Consider the following 12,641-nt stretch of genomic DNA (forward strand, 5'->3'; position numbering starts at 1 on the left):
GGTTGAACGGATTAGCATTCCGCTAGCTATTCCCTTCCTCTGAAAGAAAGGCTGCCTATTAGCGTTAGGGTGGTTGCTTTTGAATGAAGCTCTTATGGGTTTCCCATCACTCTGTATCACTTGTGTACACACGCCTCTGCATACAAAGCCTCACTTTGTAGTACACGCTTCTTGGCCCTATCTATCTAAATGGCTGTAGGGTCTATTTCTCCGCAGCGATCACTCGCTCGTAGAGATGCTCAAAGTGCTGTTGAGGGCTTCTCACAAAAAGGCCAGAGAAAGTGCTCAGGGACAGGCATTTGAGCAGTCAGAGGACCGTTAAGTATTCACGTTGAAGAGAAACAAGCTTTGGGAAGAGGTGACGTAGAGTGTCTTGTTTACAATCCTGAAGGCAAAGGGTGTATTGGGCCTAATATCAGCGTTGTACTTGCATTATGCGGTGGGAGGCTACCATGAAAACACTAAGCAAGCACATAAACCTCTGCATGAGCAGACATTGTGGTGGACCTATATCTAATAAAGGCAGTACGCGTCACTTGGGATGTACACTTGGATTTTTCATATAGGTTGACATTTATTTTCAACCTGCCTTGCTTTTTCTGTCGTTTGACGGCCGTTGTTGTGGCTTAAGATATATGTGGCTCCTATCACTCAAATGTCAATTTCACTACTGGACGACCTGACATATGGCCAATGATGGCCAAGCTGGGGATGGAAACTCAACGTTTGCTACATAAATACACGGTCAATAGAGAAGCAAGGCAGCAGACCACAGAGGGCAATTAAAGCAATTATTCCAAAAATTAAAACAAGAAATGAGATATGAATAACAACACAAAAGACACAAGGCAAAGAAAGTGATGCAGAGAGGAAAGAGAGAAGAGAGATAGACTGCTCGCTGCTTTTCTTCCATTGACCTTTATCCCTGTGGGTCTGCGGTCGCCTCAGCGGGGTCTGGGGGCCGTCCCGGCGGGCCTAGACACCCGAAGACGAACGGCTTGCCACCGCTTTACAACAAACACGGCCGACGGCAGAGGCCATTTGTTTTACTGGGCCCATAACAAGCCGTCATGGTACGGTCCGACGTCATTTACCAAACAGCCCCGCGTCGGTTCATGTATTTATGTGTCTTACGCTTATTTTGAAGATGAAATACAGGGTACCATATTGAATAATATTTACAGCATATTTTATCCTAAATCATTCCATCATAGAGATGAGACGTTAAATCTTTACCCTGTGTCTTCCACTTGTTTCATCTGTATTTTTTGACGCAACTGACACGTTTGCAGGGGTTTCCGTCTTGCTTTGTTGTGGTCCTTGCGAGGCCTCATCCTGTTCCCGCCGTGAGACTGATGTCTTCCAGACAAACACTCACTGTCGCCTGATTTCTCAACGGTGCTCCAGCACGACCCCGTCTCCAGTCCGGTCTCCACAGGGGCTTTTGTACTTATAATAAATATTGTGATACAATTATTGTGTTGAATTCATTGTTGTACTGTTCTCAAGATAACATTCAGCTGTAGATAAGGTTTTTACCTTTATAACTTCACTGTGTCTACCTATGGAGATTAATGCAGCTCAATCAACTGCATATGCACAAGAAAAAAGAAAATACATTAGATGCATCTCTTATTGTCGCCTGTAGCGAGTGCGTTGTATTTATATTTCTTACTCTCTGTGCATGTTGAGCTCTCTCCAGTGCCTTAAAACACTGCACTCGGTATTCAGTGACACGTGATTACCCGACAGAAGACTCTAAAAGTGCATTAGGCAGAACGAGATTGACCCCCACCACTTCCTGCCGAGAGGGAAAACAGGGCTAGGAAGTGTGTTGTGCGTGTAGAACACAAAGTTTGCTCCTTCATGGTTTCATAGGGTATCATAAGCACATGCCTGGCTAGGCTACACGGTTTTAGTTAGACCCCGACCGATAGGCTGGTGCATGTGGGTCTTGTTTGGTAAGGAGCCTAACAGACACTGGTAAGGCGGGCATATGCGTAGGCCTGTTGCAGTACTCTGCAGTCATCCTGTAAGAAAAAACTTGAGTCTCCATCCTCCTCATCTCAGCACAGCTCCAACATCAAGCACTGCAGGCAAACTCAGAAGAAGAAGATAAAAAGAAAAAATGCCACACCAGCTTCAATGTACGTGTTGCCATCCAGTTGCCGTGGCAACTGTGGCTGGCCAAAAGTGCTCGTCGGCGGCAGACTGGAGAGCTGAGCCACTTTGAGCGCCCTTGCGCGAGGAGGAATTAATTCCCAGCGCTGGTAAACACAGAGAGCCAGGGCACAAGCCATCGAACACGGACTGGAGCGCTGAAGTGGAGCGAGAAGAGGAGCCAAGAGCACAATGACAGCATGTCAAGAGAAAACGTGCAAGTCAATGTGAAACGGATTACACAAAAATTAGCTGTGTCGCGAACAGTGACGCCTGGCTAGGAACCACATGTCCATGTGGTTGATGTTTCAGCTTTAAGGCGGGGGTATGTGAGACGCGGAGAGGGGAAGGGGGGGGATAAGAGACGACTGTAAACAGCGACTTAAGTGGGCTGTGGAGTGTTCCTCACGTGATCTTCAGCCACAAATGTTTGACAACAGGGTTGAGTTAGGGTACGGGCTGTCACGGGACAGTTGCAGGGGGCCCATGTGTTTTGGTCTGGGTAACAGCCCAGTGCAGGTGGCTTTACAGAGGGTCAGGGATGGGGGGGGGGGGGGGGGATGGAAGATACTTCAGGCTACACAAACAATGCCTCAGCACTGTTAAGGCAGGAAAGTAGAGTCAAAAACATGGAAACAAAACATGAAACTTAAGATGTAATGTTGCTGTCCAGCTCTCCTCTCTCTCCATTGGTCTGGTCTCTCTTTCTCTCCATGTTGTTCTGTATTCTTTCGCATTGAGAGAGAAAAATAAGCATTATATCCACTAATAGAAACAGATAGGAACTGCTCCTTAAAACGACACACTTTTGTCCATCAGTTCACAGTAGAAATGAGAAGCAAAGGGAATGAAAACGGCATATGGTAGAAGGCAAGTTGAAGGATAATATGGTGTAGTTGAGAACATATTCACAGGCCACTAGCCGGCTGTTCAGTGATGAGTCACAAGGCCTTTTTGGCAAAGCTAAATGTGTTTGTGTTTGTTAGCTAATGTCTAGCTTTTTATAAGCTTATATTAATCTCCATCCATCTATTTTGTAATTATAGTCATTTGGCAGATGCTTTTATCCAAAGAGACTAAGTGAAATCCAATAAATTTCAATAAGGATTAATGACTTGCCCGCAGTTTGATTGTAGCCATGCTCTTTAAAGATATTTACAATAATTATTTTAGAACGACTCAAGTTTCCTCATTGTGTAATCCATTTGAAACAGAGTGAACTAAAGACACTGCTATGTTGAGATTGGGAAGAGAGACTCACTTTTCTTCTCAAATACCGGTGTGTGAATGGGTTAAGCAGAGACCAAATATGTAGTGCAGATATGGCATTTCTTCGGGTTTCATTTGGAATAATCTTGTGGAAACGACATCCAAGCTCACAGAAGCAGTCAATTCTTTATCGGTCTTTTAATGAAAATACCATGGGAGAAAAAACACAATCTCTTCTATAATCCATTTGAATGAATTCAAGTTATGAATACAAAATCAACAGAAACATCTTTGAGTTAGTTGTTGAGCTCAAGGTCACATGCCACCAGCTCTTTTCTGTGGTTGCTTTAAGTTGCTGGTTTAATATTTGACACTTGGGGCGTTTGCTTGGAGAACACACACACACACACACACACACACACACACACACACACACACACTACATTCTACTACTGTTCCTAGTGTTTCCACAAAGGAACTTTCCAGTGGGAAAGGTCATAGGTCACATTGTTGCGACACCCTCTCCTCCTCATCACACCCCTCAGAAGTCTCCCCCCTTGCCAAATTAAGAGCTCTATACAGAATAAAATAATTACTTTTTCTTTTCTCTTCCATGAACAAGTCATATCTTTTACAAAATAAATCTTATTTCCAAGTTTACAATAAGACTAATAAAACGATGCACGTCGGGGATAAAGAAAAGGACCAGGGTACTCCGTCTGTACACGAGGGATATCATACTATTTGGCAGACAAGAACACAAACAAGTGCAGTGTTGTAAACGGTTCTTATCGGTTATTTTTAAACTTTTCTTCTTTTACCTTGTCCCCCCCCACTTCCTCTCTGCCTCCCGCTACATTCACAGCTCCAGTCTCTGATTGGTCAGAAACAAAAAAAAAAAATACTCTTCAGTAAAATTGTGCTTTGAGAGATCCATCAGAAAAAAAGGATCCGGTCCGGACGAGCCGCAGGACTCTGGTCCGGTCCTAGCCAGAGTCCGGTCCTAGCCAGAGTCCGCTCCGGTGGAACCTCGGATCCGACCCGTTGCAGCCCAGGATCCAGTCCGGTGGTTTGAGTGTGCCACCCCTGGCTAAGGCGGCTCCGTGGCTACGTGATTCCCAAGGTTTCCCCCGGCTCCCCCGATAGTGAGGTGTGGAGATGTGGTACAGAAGTACAGGGGCGACAGACGCTAAACGGTAAATTATCGGTGGTGAGAGTGCGGTTGAGAGTGCGGTTGCCACCTCAGGCTGGGGGTGAGTTCCCAGGTCCCCCCCCCCCCCAGCTCCGATACCCCTCGCTTCCTTGACGGGGGAAATACTCGTTGGCATTCAGGTGATCCCAGACTCAGAGAGACGGCGCCATCTGAGCAGAGCTGTCGAGGTCACACTCGTCTTCAGCTGACTCACTGCTCCAGCATATTGGACGGCTGCATCTGAATCATCCTAAATACAGATTATACCTTTCCCTTGGATGCCACATCATTCTGGCTCTGTTCTTTTGAACCCGCCTCTAAGAAGCTTTCAGAAGGATGAGTGTGTGACGTTGGGAATGTTCTCAACGTCGGGAATGTACAAAAACGAAAAGTGTCTGTGGGGGGGGGGGGGTTGCGCTCAGTGTCGGGCTACAAAGTACGAGGGTTCCTAACAGGCAAAAGGCGGCGTGGCGTGGAGGTGGTTGGGTTGTGGAGCGGGGGGCGGCTGGGACTGGAGGAGGGGAAGGGTACCGGAGAACACGACCGGCTCAAAAGTCCTGGTCGGAGAGCTGGTCCTCGGCGGCGGCCTTCTCCGGGATGACCTGCAGGCCGCGGCCGTTCCTGGACTCGGAGGAGCCGGAGGACACGCGGATGTGGCCCTGGCCGCCCTTGCTGAGGCTGGAGGTCAGGGCGGCGTAGTGGATCTGCTTCAGGTTCTCCTGCACCTCGTTCCGGGCATGCTTCAGCAGGTCCGCCTGGCCCTGCAGAGGTCAAAAGGTCATGAGGTCATAGGGTCGACACACCGGATGTGCAACCACATCCGGAAATGGACGTGGCTACATCTTATTCTGAGTGAATGTCAATTACCAAATTACCTGTTGGTCATGAATGAAGTGTTATCTTCAGTTATCTCTTGCTTTCATCCAAAGCAACTTATTGAATGTCATTAGAGATTTGAGCGCAAACTTGAAAATGTTGGCAAAAATTAAACTGCCCTAACCAGGCGGCAAGGCCGTCCTGCCCGCCGTAGGTCCAGCGCTACGTGTGGAAGAGTAATTTGAGGTGTGACTATGTATTTTGTCATTTGAGGCGCGTAATCAAGGTGTATACTTTGCCCTTACCTTGATCCCTTGAGTGTTTGTCTTGTGACTCGCTGAATAAAAGGGATTGTATCTAATCAGCACAGACACATCCCATACTGCATTTAGATCACCTAATATACAAGCCGCTCGGGCTGTCGGGCTGTACCTGGGAGGTGGTCTTAATCAACACCCTCTAAAAAACTTCTGCATAAATACGCCGCACAAGGTCATGGATAATTAGCTCTGGGGGTTGTGGTTGCAGTGGAGTTGTTAATGAAAGGTACGGTAAACAAACCAAAACAAATAGAGCAGTTAGCTTGGCAAACGTCCCTGGCAGCAAGAAGGCCCTTTGTCGGAAACCTGAAATAAATCCAGGAATTTATTACTGAAATGACACGTCCTTCTACAAAGTGGACATTTAATTATCCATTAGTGTCTCCTTTGTTGTGGGTTGAATTGAAGTGGACATGTTGTTGCCGTGTTTTAAAGTTGCCCTGTTTTCTATTCAAATGTTGTCATTGAAGAGGTTATTTCCTAAAAAAAGTAAAGTAGGTAAAGTAGGTCAGAGAGAGAGAGGGGGAAAGCTTGCAGTTACTCCAAATAATAGACATAGTCATTATGGCCTTTCCAGGCACCTAAGTAGTATACACAAACATAATAGGTCGATGTGCCTTTGTCCAAGCAGAGGAAAATCGCCTCCAAGAGGAGCTGCAGTGTTATTAAAAGAAGGAAATATGTTGGCTTGATGTGCTTGGCACAGGATGGAAAGGCTGATTTATCTGGTATGTCCACTTTGACACGGAATGCCTCAACTTTAGGGTTCTTTCAGAGACAAAATGTCCACCGTCCGATCCACCTCATTCATACAACCCTTTCTTCTCATATCATTCTAAGATGAGATACATGAAACTCATCTTGCTTTGCGAACGGACCTTGACCTTTCATCAATATTTAGCGACACTACATTACATTTGCTTTCATCACAGTAATACTTGAACGCCCCTTTCGCTACAAATGTAAATTGTGTTCATTATGAAGCAAGGGGGATGAAGTAAGTGGTATGTTTCTAGGAAAGTGAGTGATGAGACCTCTGTTTACATGGGGGGGCGCCAACCGACTGGCAGGGGGCCGCTGCCCGTACCTTCAGGATGGTGATGTTCCACGTGAAGCTCTCCAATGCCTTGTGGAGCTTCCTCCCTTTCAGACCCTCCTTCACCGCCAGCTCCTGGAGGTTCTCGTGGAACTCCATCGCTGCATGAGGGAGAGGAGGAGAGGGAGGAGTGGAGAGGAGGAAGGGAGGGAGGTGTCGCGGAGGAGTTGGTGGGGAGTGGGAAGAAGGGTTGGTGGGGATGGAGGTGGGATGATGGGGGGGGGGGGGGGGGGGGGGGGGGGGGGGTGAGAGAAGGAGGTGGGGAGCGGGAGGAAGAGTTGGAGGAGAGGAACGACGGAAGGGGAAGAAGATCAGAGGAGCTTCTGCAATGTTCCTCTATGGACGGTCGTGTCCATCTGCACAAGGTTAACCTGAGGCTTGTTCTCTGCTGAAAAGGGATAAAGTATTGAAGGAGTTGCAATAAGAGGAAAGGGAAGCAAAGACACATACAAAACATACAAATCAGAGGAAAGGAAAGGACTCCAGAAGCAGAGGGAAATCAAAGAGAGGGAAAAGAGAGAGAAAGAGGCAGAGGAGTTTGGTGGTTTGGGCAGACAGACACGCTGGTCCTGAGGGGTGGATGAGCTTCAAGATCGCAGACAGCGGAGGGATTTGTCGCTCGATGAGCTTACCCCCCTCCTGTCCACTGTTTATTCCTCTTTCATTATTGCTGCATCAGTTTCTCTTTTCCATCATCTCTCCCTCCCCAAATTTCTTTCTCCCTCTCCATCAAATGCTGGCTCTCTTTCCCTTCATTTCGCTCTTCCTCTCCATTTCTCTCCCTCTCTCCCTCCCCCTCCTACCCATTCCCTCCGGGGAGATAAACGGAAGCCCCCTCTGTTTGTTACCCCTCTCTCTTTATCTCTTTCCTCCCTCTCCATCTCTTCCCCATCTCTCCCTTTCTCTCCATTTCTCCCTCCCCTCCCACCTCCCTCCCTCTCTTTCTGTTCCTCCCCTTCTCTCTTGCATGACTGAGCTTATGTTAGGATGTGCGGTGAGGTCAGGCAGGTTATTATTGAAGTGCGGTTTAAACACCGCAACAGAACAGGAGATAAACCACACTGAGAAACACTAAGGGGGCTAGGTACACATGCATCTTATGTGCAGACCAAGGGCATGCAAAACCGCAGCATTCAGGTCACATTTGGGTCAGGCCATGCCCACTCATGTTGCTGATGACGTTGTCTTGGCAACGGGAGAGAGGCTTGGGGAAAGAGAGAGAGAGAGATGGAGAAGGAGAGACTACATACACACATCCTACTCGTACATAAAGAAAGATGGATGCTTTCTCCGAGACGGCGGGATCCTTGGATTCTATGGAACCATGACAAAGTGAGAACCCCGTCTGAGCCAAGAAAAGTCAGCGGATATTGGAGAAGCAGAGAGGCGGGAAAATAAGATGCATCACAGCTGTCGTTTTCCAACGGTCTTACATCATCAGGTGCTAAACAGCAACGGCGCCTGATGACACACACCTGTGGTTTTATTTTCTATACTTTCTTTACTATCTATTTCAGCAAAACAAATCCAATGCCCTGGAGCAGTGTGTTCACACTTAATGCACCCTAAGCATGACTGTACTGGAGACAGACAGGCACAAAGAAAAACACACAGCCACCCTCCCAGCAGAAGGTTACCCAGCAACGTGTGATGGAGTCTGGCGGGCAGAGGGGACCCGCTCATTGTGAGAAAAGCTGGTCGCTAACGGCGCCAGACAGCCGCTGCACCATGAAGCCGCCTGACAGCCCGTCAAACCTGGACCGCCCGCCTGTCAATGACCGCTCTCATTCGCCCAGCCGCAGGAAAACAAAACTCACTCCGAGGTGAGTGACACCACCATGGGGAGATCAACACGTAACCGTCATTGGACTGGCAAGCTTCAATGGAGTCCAGGATGGGGGCCAGCGAGAGTCAACGAGGAAGCAAGGGCGCGTCAGGAGAAGGGCTCAGCAAGGTCAGACACCTGCAATGCAAGGAATCACTGCATTGCTCCCCTGATGCAGTAGAAAGGGTTTGTCAGAAGTATTAGGTTAGAGATTAGGATAAGGTGTCAGGTTATTGACGGTTAAGTTAAATTATTGGGTTTTAAGTTTAGATATTAGGATAGTGGTGATTCAGTTAAGGTATGAGGTTTTAAGAATAGGTTAGAAATGGTTTAGGTAAAGTGTTAGGTTGGAGAAGGTTACATTTATGTATGTGTGTTTGATATGGGTATGTGTTTACGAATGGTTTGGTGGAGGTTATACATACTGAGGTTTGAAACGGGCTAATGCTAGGCTAGCCATGTAATGTGGCTGAAATTCGCCTGAAATGTCAGCTCATATTAACCCTAATGTTTGTAACTCAGGCGTGCTCGAGAAAACATAAACACAACAGTCTTCTTCATTGCCAATTGTGTATGTATCATTTCTGTGCAAAAATAAAAAGAGATTTGGAAACCAAAATAATACATATTTGTAGTGTTAACACAGGATTCAAAGCGCCCAATATGGCCACAGCGGCAGCCGAAACACATTGAAGTGCTGAGCGGCATCTGTGTGTTGCTCTTCTTGTTAGTCTGCTGTGAAGGTGCAACCATCCAACTGTGATGAATGCCAATGGAGCCCCAGTGAGATCCAGGAACAGAGAACACACTGTGTGTGTGTGTGTGTGTGTGTGTGTGTGTGTGTGTGTGTGTGTGTGTGTGTGTGTGTGTGTGTGTGTGTGTGTGTGTGTGTGTGTGTGTGTGTGTGTGTGTGTGTGTGTGTGTGTGTGTTTCCTGGCTAGCTCTGTTGACTCATAAATAACACACACCACAAGAGCTGGCTCTTCCTAAGCAGTCTGATGGATATTCACGGTTATTCGCTGCGGGCATGGCTTCCATAACCTTCCACTGGCTGGATAAGGGTCACACGACCCAGAAAACAACATGCTGTTCACAGTATAAACTCATGTAAAACTTGAGTAAAAAACATTTTTTTGCGTTACTTGCAACACACACACACACACACACACACACACACACACACACACACTAAATCAATGCTCAAGTAAATCAAGGTTCAAGTGTATTAGTCTGCCATCTGTTGTGGCCTACTTTCCAACAGTTGCCTTTTGCATTGGTCGAGCTGATTTCAGATTACAAATGAATGTCTCTTTGTACGACAACAATTTCTCATGCAACATTTTCATATTGTCTGAACCCTGTTTAAAATGGCCCATATCGAGAAGCTATTCATCAAGCCATTTATATAAGTCGCCATGTACAGCATAATAGATCGTTGGCTATTTTGAAAAACAACAGCTAGTTGGCTCTAGCTGACTAATGAAGCACTCGAGATCAAAAGTCCACTTCATCAAACAATATCTTCCTCACCATATATTTCTGGGAACACTGTACATAGAGCTGTGAATTCTATAGATGGCAAAGAGTTAAAGCTCAATAACACCCTCATAGGGCATATTTCAAAGACATGTAATCAGCATGTTTGACCTTGTCTACTAACGTGGCCTGAAACCGCCTCATTGTTGTGATGACATCACCAAACCCAAGGAGCCTGACATAACATTCCAACCAATAAAAACACAGCTGTCTCCCAACGGATCCCTACACTGCGGCCCACCTTTACATCGATGGTTTTCTCTGGAAATACGTAATTACAGCGAAACACAAGGGTGTTGCGTTTGGTCCGCCCCTCCACTCTAAATGCTCCATGTCTTCAGTGGAGATCTGGGACGTGTATGAACACCATAATGAATAGAAATGACGGTGCGATTTTTTGCCCAGCGCTCTTGGTTTTATAGAATACAGCGCACCTAACTCCTCTCCGCCGATGTGACAGGACAATGAACTCCATGAATATTTGATACGTTATCCATCTGTAAAGCCAATAAAACCCAGCCCCGGTAATAATGGCTGTCTTTGTTTTATTCATTCAGTTTGTCCCTCCTACCTCCGCACTCCAAGAGGGTCTTCTGGATCAACCTTGTGTAACACTGGACTGGGAAGGAGCAGAGAAGAACTACTGTGTGTGTGTGTGTGTGTGTGTGTGTGTGTGTGTGTGTGTGTGTGTGTGTGTGTGTGTGTGTGTGTGTGTGTGTGTGTGTGTGTGTGTGTGTGTGTGTGTGTGTGTGTGTGTGTGTGTGTGTGTGTGTGTGTGTGTGTGTGTGTGTGTGGTTTGTTACTAGACAGTCTAAAAGGCCACTCCGGTAAGGTCTGGTTCTGTAGCTCCTTCTCTCCTAATAATTCAGGCCTGGATTATCCTAATCTCCGACCCCATTAAATATGACACATTGTGACAGGCCAGAAAGAAGGCCAATTTCAACAGACATCCCCAAAGTTGGGTGGAGGAAACCAGGCATTAAATACTGATCCTTCAAGCTTAGCATATCTGGCCTCACCAGAGGGAAATAAAACAAGATAACTAGGACGTTTTGTTTAACATTGATCTTCAGATTAAGACCTAGCTAAAAAAAACACTTTTCAGTTCGTCTCTACATAAACTTCTTCTTTCATGAATGAAAAAAAGATGTGGTAAGAAAACAAAGCCCGCCATGCATCAGGGATTATAAAGGTCAAGGAAATAGAAAACACACGGTAGCTGAGTTGAAAGCAGGGTTTTTCTTAAACCACACAATCCCGCAAAGATTTACAAACCTCATGCATTGAAAACAGCCCAGAGATGAATCCCCTCGCAACAGCATTTTTTAAGTTCATAAGAAGGAATCAATCATAAACTAGACACATCGCCGCATTATGTGAAGAAAATGTGTGTGGCTGCGTAAGCCAACTCGTGGGCGCAATATTCTGTGAGCGTGCCGACATGCTAATGCTAGCGAGGCTAATGAGCGAGCGCGCAGAGTTTCAAGTCCCCGGGCTGTTTTGAAGTGGACTGTGTGTGTTTCCGGCTGTCAACAATATCAACGTGCTCCATTACTAATCGATCAATCATGATACACACAGATATGATGTCTAGTGGGAAACCAACCACTACAAACTGAAAGAAGTTAGGGACCTAAAGAGCTGTATCAGAGACCCCGATTAGGACTTCCTGGAAATCTCCTCGTCGCGGAGCGTACAGGATGTCAGGATCAGAAAAGGAGAGCGTGGCATTGATATAATCCATCTGAATAAAATCCTAGACTTCTAGAAAGGATTTCGGGGAAACATACACCCTGATTCTTGTGAATAATTCTCTTTCATTCATGTCCAAGAGAGAGAGACACCCACATGAATACGAGAGAGTGAATGGGTAAGTATGCGTGCATGCATTCAGGTTCTCTTGTAGTTGGCTGCATGAGAACAAGGGGAGAGCTAGCATAGATCAGACCACCGTCTGCGGCCCCCTTTCATCTTGCCTCACCGGCCCCCTAGATGTTACCTCCACCCACCCTGCTCTTCAGACCTCTGCACAACACACAATCCGTTTTAATTAAGAGGACAGGTGCCAAATCAAACACACCCCGACAAAGAGAGGTAGCAGCGGCTGATGTACTTGAACATGAAGGGGATGTCAATACGCGGGCCGCACTGAGGGGAGCGCTATAATCAGCGGTGCCTTTGCTGAGCCGACACCATTCAGACACACGGCACTCTGACTGGGCCGGTGATAAACAAGTATGGCCCTTTTCTTTTTCGGATTTGTTGTCCACATGTGCTTTCACGGCGTCTTACCCGCTTTTTGAGTCTGCAGGATTCTCTCGTGGACGGCTTCCGAGTTCTCCAGGAGAGTCCTGCTCGTTTGGATCATCTGGATAAAGAGAGATAAAGAGAGAGAGAGAGAGATAGAGATACCCACATGAATACTTTTTCCATCTGCGTGTGACTGCTTCCCCCTGACCACAACTCCTCTCCCCAGCGCGACGGGGC

General features: G+C 46.7%; 1 protein-coding gene across 1 annotated transcript in view; it reads right to left on the reverse strand.

The window, feature by feature from the left end:
* Nucleotides 1–3,589: 3,589 nt before the first annotated feature.
* The window catches only part of plcl2 (phospholipase C like 2), a 45,509-nt gene continuing 36,457 nt past the window's right edge, over nucleotides 3,590–12,641 (reverse strand). Inside the window, exons 5-7 of the mRNA XM_079728836.1 lie at nucleotides 12,447–12,522; nucleotides 6,785–6,894; nucleotides 3,590–5,322 (exon numbers count right to left, since the gene is read on the reverse strand). Coding sequence (XP_079584962.1) covers nucleotides 5,110–5,322; nucleotides 6,785–6,894; nucleotides 12,447–12,522 — 399 coding nt within the window. The 3' untranslated portion in view covers nucleotides 3,590–5,109. The remainder of the gene's footprint in view (nucleotides 5,323–6,784; nucleotides 6,895–12,446; nucleotides 12,523–12,641) is intronic.

Source organism: Pollachius pollachius (assembly GCF_949987615.1).
Source record: "Pollachius pollachius genome assembly, chromosome: 1".
NCBI classification, from domain to species: Eukaryota; Metazoa; Chordata; class Actinopteri; order Gadiformes; family Gadidae; genus Pollachius; species Pollachius pollachius.